The sequence below is a fragment of the Eleutherodactylus coqui genome, chromosome 11 (genome assembly GCF_035609145.1).
Source record: "Eleutherodactylus coqui strain aEleCoq1 chromosome 11, aEleCoq1.hap1, whole genome shotgun sequence".
NCBI classification, from domain to species: Eukaryota; Metazoa; Chordata; class Amphibia; order Anura; family Eleutherodactylidae; genus Eleutherodactylus; species Eleutherodactylus coqui.
The window spans coordinates 11,985,175-12,005,628 of NC_089847.1; the positions used below are offsets into that span (position 1 = coordinate 11,985,175).

At 47.5% G+C, this 20,454-nt stretch overlaps 1 protein-coding gene across 2 annotated transcripts; it reads right to left on the reverse strand.

Annotated features, from left to right (window-relative positions):
• Positions 1–4,220: 4,220 nt before the first annotated feature.
• Positions 4,221–13,089, reverse strand: POP4 (POP4 homolog, ribonuclease P/MRP subunit). Of its 2 annotated transcripts, none has more exons than XM_066582506.1 (8): positions 13,019–13,089; positions 11,655–11,707; positions 9,921–10,141; positions 9,711–9,788; positions 9,482–9,543; positions 6,342–6,443; positions 5,361–5,515; positions 4,221–4,424 (listed from the first exon to the last, which is right to left on the reverse strand). In XM_066582506.1, the coding sequence occupies exons 1-7, from the start codon at positions 13,023–13,025 to the stop codon at positions 5,379–5,381; spliced, it is 660 nt and encodes a 219-aa protein (XP_066438603.1). In that variant the 5' UTR covers positions 13,026–13,089; the 3' UTR covers positions 4,221–4,424; positions 5,361–5,378. The 2 variants fall into 2 exon arrangements, with proteins under 2 accessions (XP_066438603.1, XP_066438602.1); XM_066582505.1 differs by having other exon boundaries at positions 4,221–4,432.
• Between the last annotated feature and the right edge of the window lie 7,365 nt (positions 13,090–20,454).

The window sequence follows — 20,454 nt, forward strand, 5'->3', positions numbered from 1 at the left end:
TGGATTTCCATTGTGTTACTTGTGTAAAGTGGCCTCCTGGTAAAACCTGCATAGTCATAGTGAGCCCCTTGAGGTTTAGACCACTGGGACGGCCACTAGTCCTGAGAACGTTGGTCCAATTACTACTATATGGCACACCAATCACGTGTGGAGGTCCTGGAATAAACCTGCTACATTACACGCCATCTGCAGCACAGGAGATGGATATAGCAGATCCCTACTAACTCTGGGCGGAGTCAGTGAATGTTCAGGGGGCGGAGTCAGAGAATGATTGACAGCTATAACTCACAAGGAAGGCTCCACCCTATAGACTCCACCTGCTCTATAACATGGTGCAGCACCCAGACCTTCCCCTGTGGGGGGCCGTATCAGAGCACTAGCGTCCCACAGCAGCACAATAATGGGGTGTTCTTCCTCCGCACGCTGGCAGGACACAGGAATATTTGAATGCACGTTAACCTCATAATGCAGTCTACAAAAGGCAGATCCTGAGTTGGGGAAAGCTGTGTTATGTGCAGTGCTGGCCATAGTATTTGCCCACCCAGCTTTCCCAAAAAGAGCTGAACTGAATTTTTAACAACTTGATTAACTGAAGGACTTTATTTACTTCGTTAGTACAGTATATGGGGAACACTGCTGTATGACAAGAGGGCAGAAACAACCAAGTGTGACCAGGCTACACCGTTTCCGTACCTCCCATTAACGTATGTGGGAGTCATGGTTACATTAAGATACAGTAAACTATACCAGTACATTAATAAACTAATAATAATCTTTGTATAGCGCCAACATATTCCACAGAGCTTACAAAAACAGGGGGATAGAGAAAGACAAAAGTACAAAAACCATGGTTACATGTACCCCATTTCACCAAAGATAAGACCCTGAAAATAAGCCCTGGCATAATTTCTGGGGAGGCTTGAAATATAAGCCCTACCCCAAAAATAAGCCCTAGTTACACTACACAAAAAAAAAAAAAAAAAACAACATTACCTAGCAGGCTTGGTCCAGGTCCCTCCTGCTGCTCTCTAGAGGTTTGTCATGGTTCCCGCAATCCTGGGCTGCTTGTACAACATCACTTCCTGGTTATGGGGTTCATAAATCCCACCTTCAAGAAGCAACGGCTGTGATTGGTTCTTCGACCGCTGCAGGCAATTAATCCAGAGCTGGATGAACCAATCACAGCCATTATATTGGTTCATCCAGTGCTGCATTGATTGGTTCTTAGACTGCTGCTCAGCCAATCACAGCCATCGCTTTCTGGAGGTGGGATTTATGAACCCCGTAACCAGGAAGTGATGTTGTATTAAAGGGGTTGTCCCGCGCCGAAACAGGTTTTTTTTTGTTTTTTTTTAACCCCCTTCGGCGCGAAACAACCCCGATGCAGGGGTTAAAAAAACAAACCGGGTAGTACTTACCCGAATCCCGGCGGTCCGGCGTCTTCATACTCACCTGCTGAAGATGGCCGCCGGGATCCTCTCTCTCTGTGGACCGCAGGGCTTCTGTGCGGTCCATTGCCGATTCCAGCCTCCTGATTGGCTGGAATCGGCACGTGACGGGGCGGAGCTACACGGAGCCGGCCTTCTGCACGAGTGGCCCCATTGAAGACAGCAGAAGACCCGGACTGCGCAAGCGCGGCTAATTTGGCCATTAGACGGTGAAAATTAGACGGCAACCATGGAGACGAGGACGCCAGCAACGGAACAGGTAAGTGAAAAACTTTTGATAACTTCTGTATGGCTCATAATTAATGCACAATGTACATTACAAAGTGCATTAATATGGCCATACAGAAGTGTATACCCCACTTGCTGCCGCGGGACAACCCCTTTAATGGCCCAGGGCTGTGGGAAGCGCGTTGGAGCTGTGGAGAGCAGCGGGAGGGACCTGGACCGAGTAATCAGCTGATGGAGACAGTAGGGGAGAGGGTCGCTAGCGCAGGTGGTGGGGCGAGCAGAGGAGAGCAATCTGGAGACTTCTTCCTCTGTCGCTGGTCTGAGTACAGACGGCGAGCAGCAGCTAGATGCAGTACCGATGAGACTATGGTTGGGGCTAGTCTGGGATTGTCTTTCTGAAGTAAGACTAAACAACAGTTACATTACAATAAACTACATAAAATGTATCCATCGTATCACTTTAGATTAACCCCCGCCTCTCCATAAAAAAACATGAAAGCTAAACTATTTCTGTAAAATGGTGCGATGCGCGAGAACACGCAGAATTATGATCCCCATGCTTTTCAATGACCCCCATTCCCAACTGCCATGTTTCCCGTCATGTGATGCTGCCAGATTTAGACATTGCTGCCTGCCCCATCTTTTTGCGCTTTGTTTCCTAATCGCCTGGGTTGCCCTGTGGAGCCTCGCTGTTATCACATCGCAATGCGCAAACTTCCAATTTTCGCTGCTGCTCAGGCATTGCATGAACCAAAACATGATTTTGTCACGGTGATACTGCGACCGCCATTGTGAAGGAGCCCCGATCTCTCCGATTGGCTGCTTTGTAGCTGGGCTCTGTTAGGACAGAGCTGTGATCTGGGACTACATGCAGCACCTCTTCTTCCAGTTTTTGCAGCCGGATCTGCGACGGGACCTCCGGCTGGAGGTGCTGATGCAGATGTAAAACCGCCCTCAGCAACAGTGTCCAATCAGTAGTCTGAGATAGGACAGCCCCCTCCCACCCTCAGGAGCCTGAACCAATGATGAGACAAGGGGTGTGTCCTGGACTACTTCAGATCAGGCACTGTAGCAAATTAATGGTCACAGATCCCAGGCTCTGTCCTAATAGAACAGAGCTATATAGCTGCCAATTATTGATTGATTGCCCTTGGTACGGGTGGCTCATATGCTGAGACATATCCGATGTGATGTGGTCACTTATTGAGGACGGACTTTGCCGTCATACGACTATTATCATAGTCGGATATCTCATTAGTGTCTCACTTTTGCTGGGAGTGAGAATTGATTGACCCTCTAAAAAGGAGTGCGTACTTAACATATAGGATTTGGTATTCACTCAAAATACAATTTGAAGATTTGGTTTATTACTAGAGATGAGCGAGCGTACTCGGCCACGCCCCTTTTTCGCCCGAGCGCCGTGATTTTCGAGTACTTCCGTACTCGGGCGAAAAGAGTCGGGGGCGCCGTGGGGGAAGGGGGAGGGGAGGTCTCCCCCCTGTTCCCCGCTGCTACCCCCCCCCCCCCCCACACACCTCCCCCCTGCATCTTTTCACTTGAGTACGGAAGTACTCGAAAATCGCGGTGCTCGATCAAGTAATTACTCGAAGCGAGTAGGTTCGCTCATCTCTATTTATTACATACTTATTATGTTTGATCATCAGTGAGAGATACACTCTGTCAAAAAAAAAAAGCAACCATTTCCAGGCTCTTGGCTGAAGGACATTTGGTCTTACGGCCCCCATTACATGTACAGCCACTGACACCCACAGTGTCCCCCATTACCTGTTAAGACTTCCGTTGCCGCCCGGTCACCAGATTTATCGCTTACAGAGCCATGTGAGACGTCTACTTCAAAAGCCTGAGTTTCCACGAGGCCTCCATGCCGCGAGTCCCATGTCTGGATCTGCCCTGTTCTCTAGGACTACTTATTGTAATCCTCTGTGTGCTGCTACTGATAAAGTTTCTCAAAAACTCCTGCACCGATACAGACAGCAGACATATCACGGTAATCACTAGGACTGTCAGAGAGGGCTTACAAAACATGTAACAGTCGCCGAGTACCAGGGAGCAGGAGTGGCGGTAATATACGATGAGCTATGCAGAATGCATCTATTGCATCATTTCAGACACAACCTCCCCTGTTCTGCAGAAATAAGTAATTATTGGGGCTGCCGAGGAAAACCCGTCATAATCACATACTGCAGATAAAATTTTTTTTTTTTTTTTTTAGAAAATCCAATAAGTCATTTATTAAATATTTTTTTATACATATTCACAGGAAGAAAAAAACAAAAAAAACAAAAAAAACCCCTCACTCAAAGCTCGAGAAAAAAAAAAACCTCCTCCGATCTTCTCCTGTTAATGTTTAATTTCATTCATGCGGCACTAAATCTCCGGCGGTCGTTAATTGCTTCCCCAGATCCACCCCCTCCTTGTTCCTCTCATTAGCAGACGACGAGCTGCAGCCCTTTAAATTTTCGCTCTTTGCCATCTTATTAGGAAGACTGAAAATTCTTACATTCCAACCATTTTAGGACATCGTAAAGCAAGGCGGCGGTTTAATGGCACAGGATATTATGTGTCATCTCCGAGGAAATAAAAATGGTTTACTTTCGGGGGAGTTATTAGTTATACGAGAGTTCAATCATTACTCAATTCCAGCAGCCCTTGAAACGCATCCAGAAGCCGCAATATCTACTATATTACCCTCGTCTACGGCTCGGCGAGATTCCAGCCGGGAGTTTTCTGTGCATCTATGTTAAGATAAACAGACGATAAAAAGTAAAAAAAAAGTTAGATTAACAAAAACACACAAATATCATAAATAGAAAAAATTATTAAAGTGAGGAAAAAAAACAAAAAAAACAAACAAAAAACACCACACTCCTCTTTATTTGTATAGCACCAACTTATTCCAAAATATAAGTTATATAGAAAACTAAAAATATATAGGAAATAAAAAAAAAATATATATATAATATATTTATGCAAAGTGAATAGAAACAGAATATATGTACAAAAAAGAAAAAAAATAAAAATTGTAAAATAAAATCATCTTTATACGTATAGCGCCAAACTTATTCTACGGGGCAAAATGCTAAATATAAAGTTATATAGAAATTTAAAAAAATATATATATCTAAGGGCTTATGTAGACGACTGTATATCGGCTCGGTTTTCACTCAGAGCAGATATACGGTGTCCTTGTCTACAGGTGGGAGAAGGATGGAAGAGCCAGGAGCAGGAACTGAGCTCCCGCCCCTTCCCCGCCCCTATTTGCAATGGGAGGAGCAGGACGGGGCGGAGCTAAGCGCTGGTACTTACCTCCGCCCCCATCTCACCCCCTCCTATTGCAAATAGTGGAGAGGGGCAGAGAGGGGGGCGGGAGCTCAGTTCCTGCTCCTGGCTCTTCCATCCTCCTCCCCCTGCAGACAAGGACACCGTATATCGGCTCGGCGTGAAAACCGAGCCGATATACGATCGTCTGAAATAGCCCTATAAACGCTAAATGAATAGAAATAGAATATATGTACAGGAAAAAAGGTAACAAAAAGTAGTATATGAGTAAAAAGAAAAGCCACAAGAAAAAAAAAGAAAGAAATTATCTAAAAATAAAAGATAACGAGAGAGAAAAAAAAAGGAGAAAGTGAAACCGGTTTGCAAATACGAGAAGTGCGCCACCTTGTGTTTATGACGCCGTTACAAGTCTATGCTTCCTTTTGCTTTGAACTTCTTGGCGGATCGCTCGCTGGCTCTCATCTGCAGCTTGCTCCCGTAGATGTAGGAGATAAATCCGTCAATTTCCACGCTGAAGACGCAGTTCAACTTGGGAACAACTGTCAGGCAGAAGGGAAAGAAAAAAAGGTAGCAGCGAGCGGCCCGTAAATTAGGAGATGGGAAACGAGACCCCAGTTAAAGTGTCTTCGGAGATATTGCAGCGATCATTGTGAGAAACGTCTCGGCTGCGGTTGTCTTCAAGGTAACATTATCGTAGCCTCTTACTCCGGCCGCGGATAAAACGCCGCTGATTTAATGGGCGAATATCAATTTTCAATAGTGAGAGGGTTTAAAGAGACTCCTAGTAATGAAGTAGAACCCGAAAAACCGCAATCTATGGGAACTGTAACATTGGGGGTTATACGCACCGTGGCCATCATTCAGTCTACAGGGGGTTGTAATTAGTGAAGGAAGGGGGGGGGGGGGGGGGGGACACGTATTTTCAAACACGTTATTGCACCAGGTATCATTGGTTCAGAGTACTGAAGTCAAGACCCCAAATGATTGCCGGGACCACTTGGCTGCATAAGAAACATACCAGCCAACTTTGAGATGAGACATCAAGGACATTCCGAAAAAGGGAACATTGTTTCCTTATGCCCTGCCCATTAAAACTTAGGCCAACCCACTAACCTGCAGTATTTGAATCATAAACGGGACCCTTTTTATACAGACCCCTTCACACAAAAAGACAAGATAGGCCCCAGGCCCGAGCCCTTCCCACTCCTCTACACAGACCTTCCCCTTCTATGCAGGGCACCAACCAGACCCCCCTTACCTATACAGACTTCAGACCAGACCCCCCCCCCCCCCCCCCCCTTAGACAGCATGCCAGGGGCGAACATTCGATGGTCACTGGGAATTTTCCATTTATAGTCTTCATACCTTTTAACTTATCGTCTTTGGTGATGATTTTAAGGACGTGTTTCGATTCTTGCAGGACGATTCCGGTGAGTCCGACATACGACGGACATTTCGACTTAAACACTGTGGACAGAAAAAGGAACAAAGACTGACGGATCCAAAGCGACTTCTGACTCTACTACCGCCAGGCATAAAATGATGGGGAATGTAGTGCTGAGGCGTATCACATGTGAAAGGTTTAGATACATCAGTTTAACAGGACAGGCTTACATACATTTAAAGGGGTTGTCCGAGTTGTGCCATCTCTGGACAATCCCTTCCACTAAAACAGTCATACTCGCATCTCCCCGCTCCTGTGACTGCTCCGTCGCCATGCTTGCTGAGCTCCGTTATTGGCTGCAACCCCTGTGACGTCCCGTAAACCGGGTGGGAGTGCAGCCATCAACAGAGATCGGAGTGGGTGGGCCGAGCACGGTCACAGTGGGAAGAGGAGAGTATAGACAATTGGTGTTAGTACATGGGGAAGGGGGTCGAACAGAGAGGGTACAACTTTGACAACCCCTTTAACAAAAGTAAGTCAGCCTTCCACTGTAGGCAATACACTTCCCAATGACATGTTAGACATATGCAGTGGCATTACTTTCAGGCTGCAGCACGGTCGGGAACACAAGAGAGCGGCGCAGATATATAGACGATGTATCTTATCTGGCAGGCCAGCCGAGGTGTCCCCAGACAGCCTTACAGGATACGGCTTTCCCACACCCCATACGTCTTGAAGTGGCCGTCTTAGATGACTCAGAGGAGGTAAAATAACCACCACCTCATGTATGACCTATACACCAAACCAACCGCCAAAAATAGTCTTGTGAGGTTGGATGGCCGGCTACTTCCTCAACTGGTTTGTTACTTCCTCTTTCCCAAGACAGGAGACTGCGCTGTAACGGAGGAACATACATGTAATAAGAAGTCACCCCTTCATGTAGCCTTCCTGAGAACTCACCGACACAACAGATTTACCGGCACAGAGAATAACGAGGTGGGAAGGACGGTCTGTACCTCCACCTCCTCACAACAAGAGGAAACACTGCCGCATTCTGAGAACGGGTCATTAAGGGCATATCGTACAGGGTGTAACCTTAACCCCTTCGTGACACCTATAGGACTATTTACACCCTAAAAGCACATACTGCACGAAGTTGGGACGTAAATAGCGGTCCACGGCACAGGCCATGCAGGGAACGGGCTTGGGAGCTGAACCTCCACTGTACATGGGGGTATTGGCTGTCTGACAGCCGACACCTGCCCACGACAGCCATGATTAGAGCGGTTAACCATGTAAGCAGCGCTGTCTGTTCCGACAGCAGCATTTAAATATCCTGATCAGAATTGAAGCGTCCTGAATGGCTGCACTGCGGTAAGATCATGGGGTTGACTTCTGGATATCAAATAGGCTGCCAGGATTGTTTGCCTGTTAAAGATGTACGTACCTATGGCGTATCTTTAGATGTTAAGATATAGTATTACGCAATAACAGGGTATTGCATTATATTGTTTAAGTGATCAAACGATCTGAAGTTTATGTCCCCTACAGGGAATAACAAAGTGTACTTCTACTGGCCCACTGAATTAACCCACCCTGCCACGGCACTTCAGCTGGTGCCCTTAGTACATGCTTGGGAATCAAGGGTTAGAGCAGACCGGCAGCCCACAAACAGATGGGTTCATTCTCCTTCCCGGCGGGTGTAGGGTCAGTGGGTTGCCGGTCTGCTCTAACCCTTGATTCCCTCATTACCGGGATACATACAGGATACCGAGCACTGAGTGGGTTCATGTGGATTACAGCTGATGCCACCTCTTTGTACACAGTTACTCCCCATCATTTAATGGCTTTGGCATTACAGGGGTTCTTGGAGATCTACGGCTCGTACTCCCCGGAGCGCGGGTATTACCCGGGTACTGCAGTGCAAGATTTGCCCAAACATAATTTTTCTGCTTTGATTCCAGGTTCTCTGTGCCGCTCACAGGCGCCGGTACGGGGCAAACGTCTCTCCATACATAATACTACTAACTATACATGTTTTTACGATAGAAGTCTTCAGGCAAACACCTTGTGACATCCGTACCGGCTTGTGTAAAGATTCATGCTGCAGCCTGAGACATCGCTGCAAGCGACATCACACGCCGCCGTTATGTCAGACATTTGCCTTGCTTACTATGCAAGTAAAGGTTGACCCTGTAAGCCCTGCATCGCACACCGATAGCTGAGCCACGATCCCGGCCTGAACGGTGTTGGGGCAACATTTTTCTACTTGATTTCACATCAACACTTTGGTGCACCCAGCCGCCGTCCAGGACTTATAGAAAGGACTACCTATAGCAATAGTCGATTAGTGGCTGTGGGGGTCTGCTGCTCGGTATCCCCCATACTAAACATATCGTTTTGTTTTTTTTTAGCCGTACTTACATTTTTTCAAAGACATTTAATTTTTTTAAGTTGTTTTCTGCCGCCATTTTCTGTGCGCAATAACTTTTATTTTTCCGCCGACTTAGTTGTGCGAGTGCTCTCCTTTTGCGGAACGTCCTGTAGTTTGCGTTGGTACCATTTTGGAATACATTAAACTTTTTGATCGCTTTTTATTGCATTTTTCTAGGTGAACGGGTGACAAAAGAAGCGCATTTCTTCTGTTATTCCACCCCGCCCATCCCCCCCGACGATGTTCATTGTCCGGGGTAAATAATGCATTACTTTGATAGAATGGACGCGGTGATACCAAATATGAATCTTTGGTTTAGGATTTGGATTATATTATAAATGTGGCAAGGAGGGGACAACAACTTACGACGCCTTGATCATTCCTGCAGTATGATGCAATGCCATAGCATTAACATCATACTGCCATCAGGCAGGCATTCTATCAAGCCACCCCACAGGGACAGCAATCTGCCAGACAGCCCTGGATCTCATCACGGGGGGGGGGGGGGGGGGGGGGGGGGGCTATACGCTGTCAGAATTGAATGGCATTTAAAGAGTTAACAGCCCCAAACTGTCGGAGGAGAGCCCTACATACCCGCTTTGGACGGCTTTTGAATAATGTGTATGAGGGCCTTTAGATACAGCAGCTCTGCGGTATCACACATGACAATGGCGTGTTCAGGCTCACCTGTAACCAACGCTCCATGCAGATCCGCCTTCAGCATTTTGTTCTGGATCATTTGCGGTTGCCTAAAGCAGCAAAATTAATAATGGAGGTGAGAAGAACACGGCCGACACAAGGTCTACAACAAGGACAGAGGTAGAAATGTACGACGACGTCGCTAGACTGGCCAGTCAGGAGTCGGGGAAAGTTAGGACAACAAGCTCGGGGCTGGCATTTCCTGCGCCATACTCACGCATCTGGTCGTAGTCCTTGGCACAGGTCCCGGATATATTGCTTCCAGAGCTCATGCAGCGGGAGGGACGTGTCATACCTGTATGGGAGGAGGGCAGCGGATCGTAGTCAGCGGGCATGGTGATGCAACAACCCTGGCACAGGACACACTCACACACTCACACACTCACACACTCACACACTCACACACTCACACACTCACACACTCCACCTTTGCAGATCTGGGTTAAGCTTGAAGAGTTTCAGCTCCCTTCGTTTCTTGGCTGTGAAACCCTTCGCCTTGTGTTTCTTCCGCTTCCTCTTGGGAAGGTCGAACCCCATCACCAGCGCCTTCTTGTCCAGGAACTCCCCTGCGCTTGACAACTTTTTGCTCTGGATGCAGCGCTCGAAAAAGGTGTTCATGAACGCCTCCGATCTCTGGACACTTTTCAACTGCAAGAATGAAGGATCGATCATCGCTTTGTTCGAGGAATCTGCGCTATAATCCGTCCACATATCATATAACGGTTATCTGGGCGACAAACGTGGCCACCCGAATCATCATTCAGCTCTCCTGTAACCCTGACCGGCTGTTCTAATCCTACAGCAATAGGCGAGAGTGAGCTGTGATGGAGAGTAACAAGGCGGACGCGCCATGTAGGGGTCTAGAAGAGTTCGGCGGGACTCTTACGTGAGCGGCAGACATATCACCCAGGGACAAAACGGAGACATTTTCTTTTCGTTTAATATAAAGGGGTGCGGGTTGGGTACGAGCCGCGATCGGGAGCCGAGTAAGCTGCATACAGCGGCTGTTTGAAGCTCCAAACATGGCTGTTTGACAGCTTACTTGCACTTTAAATCCTGATCACACCATATAAGATATCAGCTTGATATAAGAGAGAAATGGGGGTGTGGGGGTCCCTCCACTCACAATGAGTCCTGCCGATTGTTGCCGTGATAACGCTGGGGCTAGTGAAGGCTTCCTGGCTAACATATAGTCCACCCTATGAATCCCTGACTACGGCAGGGCTTAAAGGGGTTGTCCCGCGCCGAAACGTGTTTTTTGTTTTTTCAACCCCCCCCCCGTTCGGCACGAGACAACCCCGATGCAGGGACTTAAAAAAAAAAACAGCACAGCGCTTACCTGAATCCCCGCGCTCCGGTGACTTCTATACTTACCGGTGAAGATGGCCGCCGGGATCTTCTTCCTCCGTGGACCGCAGCTCTTCTGTGCGGTCCATTGCCGATTCCAGCCTCCTGATTGGCTGGAATCGGCACGTGACGGGGCGGAGCTACACGGAGCCGGCATCCTGCACGAGAGGCTCCATTGAAGAAAGCAGAAGACCCGGACTGCGCAAGCGCGGCTAATTTGGCCATCGGAGGCCGATGGAGACGAGGACGCCAGCAACGGAGCAGGTAAGTGAAAAACTTTTGATAACTTCTGTATGGCTCATAATTAATGCACAATGTACATTACAAAGTGCATTAATATGGCCATACAGAAGTGTATAGACCCACTTGCTGCCGCGGGACAACCCCTTTAATATGGGAGCGTGAAAATTACAACATACTGCAATACTGAAGTACTGCTGTATATTGTAGAAGAAGTGAGCAGGTTAAGTCCCTGAAAGGAGTGTGTGGGGAAAAAAAACCCCACAATACCCCTGCCTCCCCACCTCTACCCAATGGCTGGTAGTTATTTATCCGGGTTGTAGAAACTGCCCCCCGGGATCTCCGTGCTCGTCCAAGTGGGATCCTGCTCGCACTTAGCACCCCACATGTCTCAGTGGCCGTTCTGAGTACTGCAGGCCGGTCCCATTGAAGTGAATGTTCTGAGTACATACAACCTGTAATGTAAACAATGAATGGTCCCTATAGCTGATGATCAGGGGTCCCAGATGACGGACCCCCACACATCCCAGCTTCCTCAGAGTTGATAAGGATGATATAAGATGCTCTGTCTCACCGCCAGCCCCATCTCCGACGACTCTTTATAAGGGATCTTCTTGTATACAATATCTGGAGGGGGAGAAGAAGACAAGATTATTGTTCCATCCTTCCAGTCACAGCAGACCCCTCACTTACAGACAAGGATAACAGCGCCCCCTACGTGCAGGCAAGAGCGGCGCATGACGTGGGCAGGAGTGGTAGAAGCAGAGCAGCTGATGTCACAGGGCGAGCCATGCGAGCTACAAGAACCACAGTTGGGATCTCGCTGTCATTAAATGGCTGATAACAGATAGCAATAGTGGATCCAGCTGTCCTAGTCCGCTTCTTTACAGTAGGTTTACTCATATGAACAAGTTAAAAAGTTCTTTGGCGCAACTCGCGTCGTCCAGCGCGCACCCTCATGTGTTTACTGCCCGACATGTGGGACGGCGCACATTTATTTTTCTTTTCGCCTAGTGTATGGCACCGCCATCGTTTTGCCCATCTTTTGGCGCAAAAGAAATTTCTGCGTTGAATTAACGCGTTTATGTTCTATCTATTGCGCTCCGATTTTTTTTTAGGCGCATTAAAAAAAAATCATGCGTCCCTTTGTCTCTTCTGTAACACGGATGCCCGCAGACGCTCGCCATCAGTCACGCGCAGTACAGATATTTTTTTTGTAAATATCTGTTTTTCCCGCGCCATCGCTTGGCAACGATATGGGCATCCGCGTCCTATCTGCCATGTCAATTGCGGATTGGCTGTGGGTCGGACGGCTTCCATTGACTTAAATGGAAGCCGTCCGAGCGAAGTCCGCAGCAGAATAGAAAATACTGCCATTCTTCCTCCATTCGTAGAAATCGCAATTCGTTTCCGCGAGGGTTAAGGAAGAAGCGGTTTTCCGTAGTACGTTTCGAGCGGCATTTGCTGCGGATCCTCCGCGCGGCCGTCGAGCGTGGAATCGGGAGTTAATAGCCGCTCGTGTGCGGCCAGCCTAAGGGTGTGATTACATGCGCAAAAGTCGTACACGGGGCTTTGGGGGTGCCTCCTCAATTACCCCATAAATAGTGAAAGAGACTGCAGAACTACAGGTCCCAGCATAATGCAAGTACAACTCCCAGGAGTCCTATCTCCTGCACTACAAGCTTTCCCAGGAGAACTACAACTCCCAGCAGTGCATGGAAGCAGAGGTTTCTCTCTTTAGCTACATATTATTGCAGTTTTCATGCACCAGGTATGTAACAATGGCGCCTTAAAGGGGCCGCTACATCCAGTACAAGCCTCAGCAGGCAAAGCCCCGAGATGTTGGGAGTTATAATCCCTACAAGGTCCCCCCAGCCCACACACCGAGACCCCCGTTACTGCAGCCTCATAAATAACCGTCTCGTAGCAGAAACTTACGGGTCATGTCTGCGAGTCACGTGGGCAGCCGCTCCGCACTCACTTCCGGCTCCTGGCGTGTGACGTCAGCGGGCCGGCGCAGACCTTATACGTCATCCGGTTTCCATGGAGACCGAGTTCCTCTGTAGTGTAGGGCGTGCAATGGAAACAAACAGTTCAGAGAAAAGGGAATCACTGAGAAATGCTGATGGGGGCGATTGTAGTGGGAAGTTCCCGAGTGAGGAGGCCGGCAGTACTGTGTGCCCTGCGGGTGACCTGTTGTTCCCACTCACTGACAGCAAGCAGAGGTGGCTAGAACATTATACCCACAGTGCCTGTTGTTTATAGTTACCGCCTTTGTCGCAAAACCATAACGGTCAACGGAAAAACAAAGGGGTGTGGCTTATCATGTCAGCGCTCCCCAGCGTCCGGTTCGCAGCGGTGCGGTCACTACAGGTCGCTGGGATCTGGAAGCCAGGGAGCGCTGACAGCGGGAAGCCTACGGAGGAGGTGAGGGGGAGCGCCGCATAGTATGACATCAGATGCGGATTTGTGGCTCATTTCCAGTCAATCCGCAGCAATGGTACAGATTACGGCTGTTTTTGGATGTGGAAATGCTGCGGAAACCTTCGCTGTGGACATTCTGCAGCACGTTCGCCGCGTATAAAATCCCCCGTGTCATCTAGAGGTGTGCTGCCACCTGCAGAGTGCTAGTAATAGTGGCCCCCACAGTGGCCCCAGCAGTAATAATGGCCCCCACAGTGTCCCCCACAGTAGCCCTCAGTAGTAATAATATCCCCCACAGTAGCCCCAGTAGTAATACTGACCCCCACAGTGGCCCCAGCAGTAATAATGTCCCCCACAGTAGCCCTCAGTAGTAATAATATCCCCCACAGTAGCCCCAGTAGTAATACTGACCCCCACAGTGGCCCCAGCAGTAATAATGTCCCCCACAGTAGCCCTCAGCAGTAATAATATCCCCCACAGTGGCCCCAGCAGTAATAATATCCCCCACAGTGGCCCCAGCAGTAATAATGTCCCCCACAGTGGCCCCAGCAGTAGCCCTCAGTAGTAATAATATCCCCCACAGTAGCCCCAGTAGTAACAGTGGCCCCCACAGTAGCTCCAGTACTAAAAGAGCCCGCCTGAAATCCATATACATAGCTCCTCCTGGTCTTCAGAGAGCCGCTTCTCCTCTTCTCAGTGCTGAATAGTGAAAAAAGTTTGGTCCAGTGTTGCCAGTAGAGCAAAACATGATTGTTACTAGCAGGAGAAACCACGTAATCTTGTAGATATGATACATTTTAATGGCTAACAAAAATACATGATGTTATAGCGAGCTTTCCAACCTACTCAGAGTTCCTCCTCAGGATTAAATGAAATAGATTCGAAGAGGCATGCATATTTATATACACACACTTATGACAAGGCACAGACATGGATGTGATTAATTTGCACTTAAAAGAATACTACCACAGAAATACAAACATCTTTAAATAGTCACTGATGAAGATGTGAAGGTTTTATGGTCCCTGAATTAGTGTTAGGTGGTCACCAGGTCAGCAGTGTTATCTGTATTATAGATGTCTCATACTTCCCAGTCATGCATGAACCTTCTGTGAATGTCCCCGGGATCTTATGGTCCTGATACAATTGGGTCTGCTCCAACCCAACAGGCAGAGAGGACCATCTATACCATCTTAAAAGGACATTTATAAATCAGGCCCACCATCCCACCTCAATGGATGACCAAATCACCAGAGCCACCAGGATACCCAGGAATCAACCACTGCGGTACACAGAGAAAGAAACAATCATGTACCTCTAGTAGTGACCTACAATCCGGAACTAGAGATACTGAGGAAAACCGTAAAGGAACTCCATCATACCTACACAAGGATGACCGCCGGACCACCATATTCCCGAACCATTCCCTTCTGTGTTACAGGCAACCTCCTAATTTGAGGAACTTTATAATCAGGTGTGCATTGTCCTCCGACACACAAAAAGGAACTTATCCCTGTAATGTAAGGAGCTGTAAGACCTGCTGACATGTACTGACTGCGGGCAGGATACGGATCCCCAACACACAGCAGGACTATAAGATCCCGGGGACATTCACATGTTCCACGACCAATGTTGTGTACCTGATCCGGGGCAGTGAATGTCCTGTTGGGGGCCTTTATGTTGGGGAAACAGAACAATAACTGAAAGCGAGGATGAGATCTCATCACCACACAATTAAACAGAGAAAGACAGAATTACCCGCGGCTGAGCATTTCTCTGGTCATGGACACAACATAGGAGATATGAAAGTTTTGATATTGAAGGGGGGTTTCAAATCACAAAACCACAGAAGAATTTGGGAATATAAATTTATAACAACTTTTGACACATTCAACAGAGGATTATATTGTTCAAGAGGGTTCTTGCATGACTGAGAAGTATGAGACATCTATAGCACAGATAACACCTTGGCCTGGTGACCCCCTAACACTAATTCATGGACCATAAAACCTTCACATCTTCATCAGTGACTATTTAAAGATGTTTGTATTTCTGTTGCACTATTCTTTTAAGTGTAAATTAATCACATCATGTCTGTGCCTTGTCATAAGCATGTGTGTATATATGCATGCCTCTTTTGATCTATTTCATTTAAACCTGAAGAAGAACCCTGCGTTGGTTCAGAAGCTCGCTATTACATCATGTATTTTGGTTAGCCATTAAAAGGTATCATATCTACAGGATTACTTGGTTACTCTTGCTGAGAACGAACAAGAACAGGACATGCTGCGATTTTTCTTTTTACTCGGACTGTCAAAGTACAAGAAGCCTGAGTGTACACACATTCAAACTAATGGTGGCTGTCTCTGTCTGATACTCAGTCCGAAAATCAAACAGAAAAACAGCCCGTGTGCAAGTAGCCAAGAGCCATTATAAGGAGGCAGATTATTAACATACTCGCTCTTTTGTCCGACAGTCACCACTTTACATTAACGAGTTCAGATAAGAAAGCCGGAAAGACCTAAGCATGTAGAGTCCATTAATATCCCATTACACGATGCGGTGGGGGCGCTGCCATTCAGATATGGCAAACGTAAAAGATTCCAAGAGGACCCACAACCCCATGTGCTGGTTCTCGAATAGAATGCAGAACTGCAGTGAACACTGACATGTACTCAGGAACAACAGTAGAAGAGATGATTTGTAACTCTGTGGACTTGTATGCCATTCTGATGCAATTATGTACCGAAGATGTGGATTCTCTGAGGGTACCTGCACACGGGCGAGATCCTAAGGCACAACCCGCATGGAACATCCTTCTGTGTGCTGTCCGATGTACTGAACCAATTTTTTTCTGTGTGCTTCTATCCTTAGTCTTAGGCCCCCTTAAGGGCTTTTACCCACTAGCAGTTTTTTTTAATGCTGCGATATCGCTGCGTTTTTTTAAAATGCGACTTTCTAATGTCAAAATCGCACAAAAATCCCAAAAGCACAAACTTGCGATTTTTGTGCGAAGCAATTTTAACATTAGAAAGTCCCATTGAAAAAAAAAAGTTGCGATATCGCAGCATTAAAAAAAAACGCCAGTGGGTAAAAGCCCTAACAGAAGAGTACTTGCCTAGGCAAAATTTGCGCGGGCAATACGCAGAGAATTTAACCCATTGATTTCCATCGGTTAGTTTGCATGCACGTATTTTTCTTGTGCATTTATGACGCGCCAAAAAAACGCCAAATCATACTTTATTTTTCTGCACATTCGTGCACCCAAAATCACCATGGAAGTCAGTGGGCATACGTAAATGCACGCACAGTACGCTAAGCCATGCGTGACACACTGCGTCATTGCGCAATAAAAAGAACACTTCTGCAATTCCTGAGACCGATTAGTCTTTGTTTGCCGTGCGCAGAGTAACATACCTTGCGGGCACAAAAAGTATAGTAAAGTACGCCGCTGTGCGCTCAGGCGCGCGCAAATGTGCTTACGCTCGTATGAAGGGGGCCTTAATCCGTTAGCTGCTGGCCATGCTGGTATACGAAGTCTTTGGAATCTCCTCATCTTCACTCTTAGGACTTAAACGGATGGGCATATGCGCAACTCTGCTTGCCGCTACTGAGCGTAGTAGCACATGGACCAGGGTTTTGGGTTTTTTTTCCCGAACTATCGAAACTCTGCACTATTGGGCTCAAGTTTGAAAAAAAAAAAGCGGTAAGTTAAGGTCCTGCCCTAACTTTCTCGCACGCGGTATTAACGTGTGAGAATACTGCTGATGAAAAATGAAACCATTGAAATCAGTGGTTTCACTTTGTCCGGTTATGCAGCCGAGAAACCCCCCCCCCCCCATTTATTTAGGGACTCTACGAATAGGTGATTTTGTGCGCAAAATCGCTCACGCAAAAAGTAGGGAATGGAACCCATTGAGTTCAGCGTTCTGCGGTTTTGCGCTCCATTTTGCCGTGTGCGAAAATATATGTGGCATGCTCTATTTTTGTATACATTTGCGCACCCAAGGGACTATTTGCACACCCTCTCCACACTAAGTCATGCAGCGAATTGCGCAATTTTGCAGTGTTAATCAATAACACCGAGGGCGAATTTGGCTGCACAGCCGGTTCAATCACAGCAGGGTGTGTGCTGCCCCTATGTGAAAAGACGCAGCAGTGCAGAAAACAACAGCAGAATGCGCGGATACACGCACAGTAGCCCGTGATGGCGCCCACTTCGCAGTGCTAAAACGTGACCACGCGATGCGTTGGATTTCATTCGCTTCATTCAGAAAAAATTTTTTTCTGGACAAAATTTTTCTGCGAGAAAAATTAGGACCGACTCGATCTTTTCGTCCGTCTTTTTTACACACCGCGTGATGTTATGCAGCAAAATCCCATAGACTTCTATGGCAGCTGGAAAAAAGAGAGGGGGAGGGAGTTACCCTGCGGACAACGCGGGGGAAAGATAGCAGCTTGCCTTAATTAGATATTGTCAGTCCGCACATTTTATTCCGATCGTTGCTTGTCATCGCTTCAGCGTGTTTTTCTACATAACGCAGCAGCGTCCCGTGTGAATAGCTTTAAATACGCCAATTGTGATTGGGAGTCAATCGTGGTGAAAATTTATTTATGGAAATAAGCGCATTCGCTCGTGTGAAGGAGGCCTATATATGTCTGCAGCATATACTGGGCTTTTAGATATTGTCGTTTCTATGTGCAATCTTTGTGTTATTTAATAAAAGTTATATTTCAAAGGGATCCAATTCTAAGGTATTGCTTATTCCCTTCCATCTTTGCCCAAGAAAGACATACCATTTCCTATGAAGACACACCCCTGCTCAAGGAAGACACACCCCTGCTCTAGTAAGACACCCCCCTGCTAAAGGAAGACACACCCCATGCTCTAGGAAGACGCACCCCTGCTCAAGGAAGACACATCCCTTCTCTAACAAGACACACCCCTGCTATAAGGAAACACACCCCTGCTCTAGGAAGACACATCCCTGCTCTAGATGAAGGTCTATTAGAAAAATACATCACTGCGCTGCACAATATTATGTGAAAGCTGTAAATCTAGGATGCCAAAATAAAGGAAGAGACACTTACTGGGTAGGAGGGGGGTATGGGATGTCCAGAAGCCCCCTCCTTGAAGTGTCCACTCCAAGCGAAAGGTTAATAACGAACCGGTCCCCAGGATGTAATCCAAGGTTCTTTTTAATAAACTGGTCCGCAGATAATCAGAAGAGCAAACGGCAACGCGTTTCGGTGTTTGCAAAACACCTTTCTCAAGCCAATACCTTGTGGCGCATTCCTATATCTTCATCTTTCACATCATTGCTCTAGGAAGGCACATCCCTGCTCAAGGAAGACACACCCCTGCTCAAGGAAGACACACCCCTGCTCAAGGAAGGCACACCCCTGCTCAAGGAAGACACAATCCTGCTATAGGAAGACACACCCCTTCTCAACATGGACTTGATGCCTCTTTTTTCATGAAAGTTAGGATGATGAGGCCCATTAGGGGCTGTTGGGAAGGGATTGTTATCACTTGTAGTTCCACAGCAGCCATGACCAGCTGCCCATCATTGCACCGGCTGACAGTATAGCAGTGAAGGGAATGACAGGACCACTTTAATCCGTGCAATGTTCTCTATTTATGGGAATCACGTTAGATATTTTCCTGACCTCCTAATGCGGCAGTTAAGCATTTCTGTCAGAAGTAAAGCACTTTATTTTATGAAAGCTCGGCAGCGGATGACGCGTTTCTCCGGTCACGACGCTCTATTATGCTGTCTGCACGTATATAAATGGCTGAGGTCACGTCATTCAACTTTAATTCCATGCTAGGTAGTTTGTTCACGTCTGGCGGAAAACTTACACGTTGCACACAGAACTCTTTGCCTTCAGCCCTGTCTGAGAAACGCCGTGTAGTCGTGTCCGGAAACCAGTGACTGCGAGACTACAACCCTCAGCATCCCCGTACAACAACCGTCTGCAGATGCTGTTAAACTGATTTGATCCCTACAGGCTGTATGTAACAGTAAGGCCTCTTCCCCACTGGCCATAGACTTCCCTGCAATGCGAGAGGGAGTGAAAACGCATGATTATGGAACCAATGATTTCCAGTGGTTTCATTCTCATTCGCGATGTGTTCACTTAAGCCTCGCAGCGATTAGAAAAATCTGTGATATCGCCCATTGTACTCAATGGGGCCGGCGGCAGCAGCGCTGGCCCCATTGAAATCAATAGGATAAGATCGCGAAGCAGCCTAGGAATCCCCCATAGAGAGGACAGAGGGGAGCTACAGGGAATCTCTTACATATTCCCCCATATTTGGAGAGATAGGGGGTGGGGCTGTGGGGCTTTCCCGGGGCTTCCCCGAGAACAAGTGGTGAGGGGGTGGAACTTGAGAGAGAGTGGGCTAGAGGCGTTCTAGTGATTCTTCTTTAGGTAAGAGTGAGGGTAGGGCTAGAAGGTGTATCCCGCTAGCCCCGCCCCCCTCACTTGGCTAGAGAGGGATCACTATGATAACCCCTTTAGCCCCACTCCCCGCTCTCAGGGAATCCCTGGAAAAGCTCTCCAGCCCCGCCCCCTATCTCTCCAAATATGGTGAGATGTGTAAGAGATCCCCTGTTGCTCCGCCCCTCCCTCCTCTCTATGGAGGTTTCCTAGGCTGCTTCACGATCTTTTCCTATTGATTTTAATGGGGCCGACGCTGCTGCAGGTTTTTTTTTATCGCTTCGAGGCTTGAGTGAACACATTGCGAATGTGAATGAAACCATTGGTTTCATTATCATACATTTTCACCCACTCTTGCATCGCAGGGAAGTCTATGGCCAGCGGGGAAGAACCCTAAGACCGCGTGTGAGATGTGCCTGAAGTCCTGGACAGTGGATGGACACCCCATCAGGAGTCTGGATATTGCAGGTCCTACTCTCGTCCTTGAATCGGACCAGAATAGGACA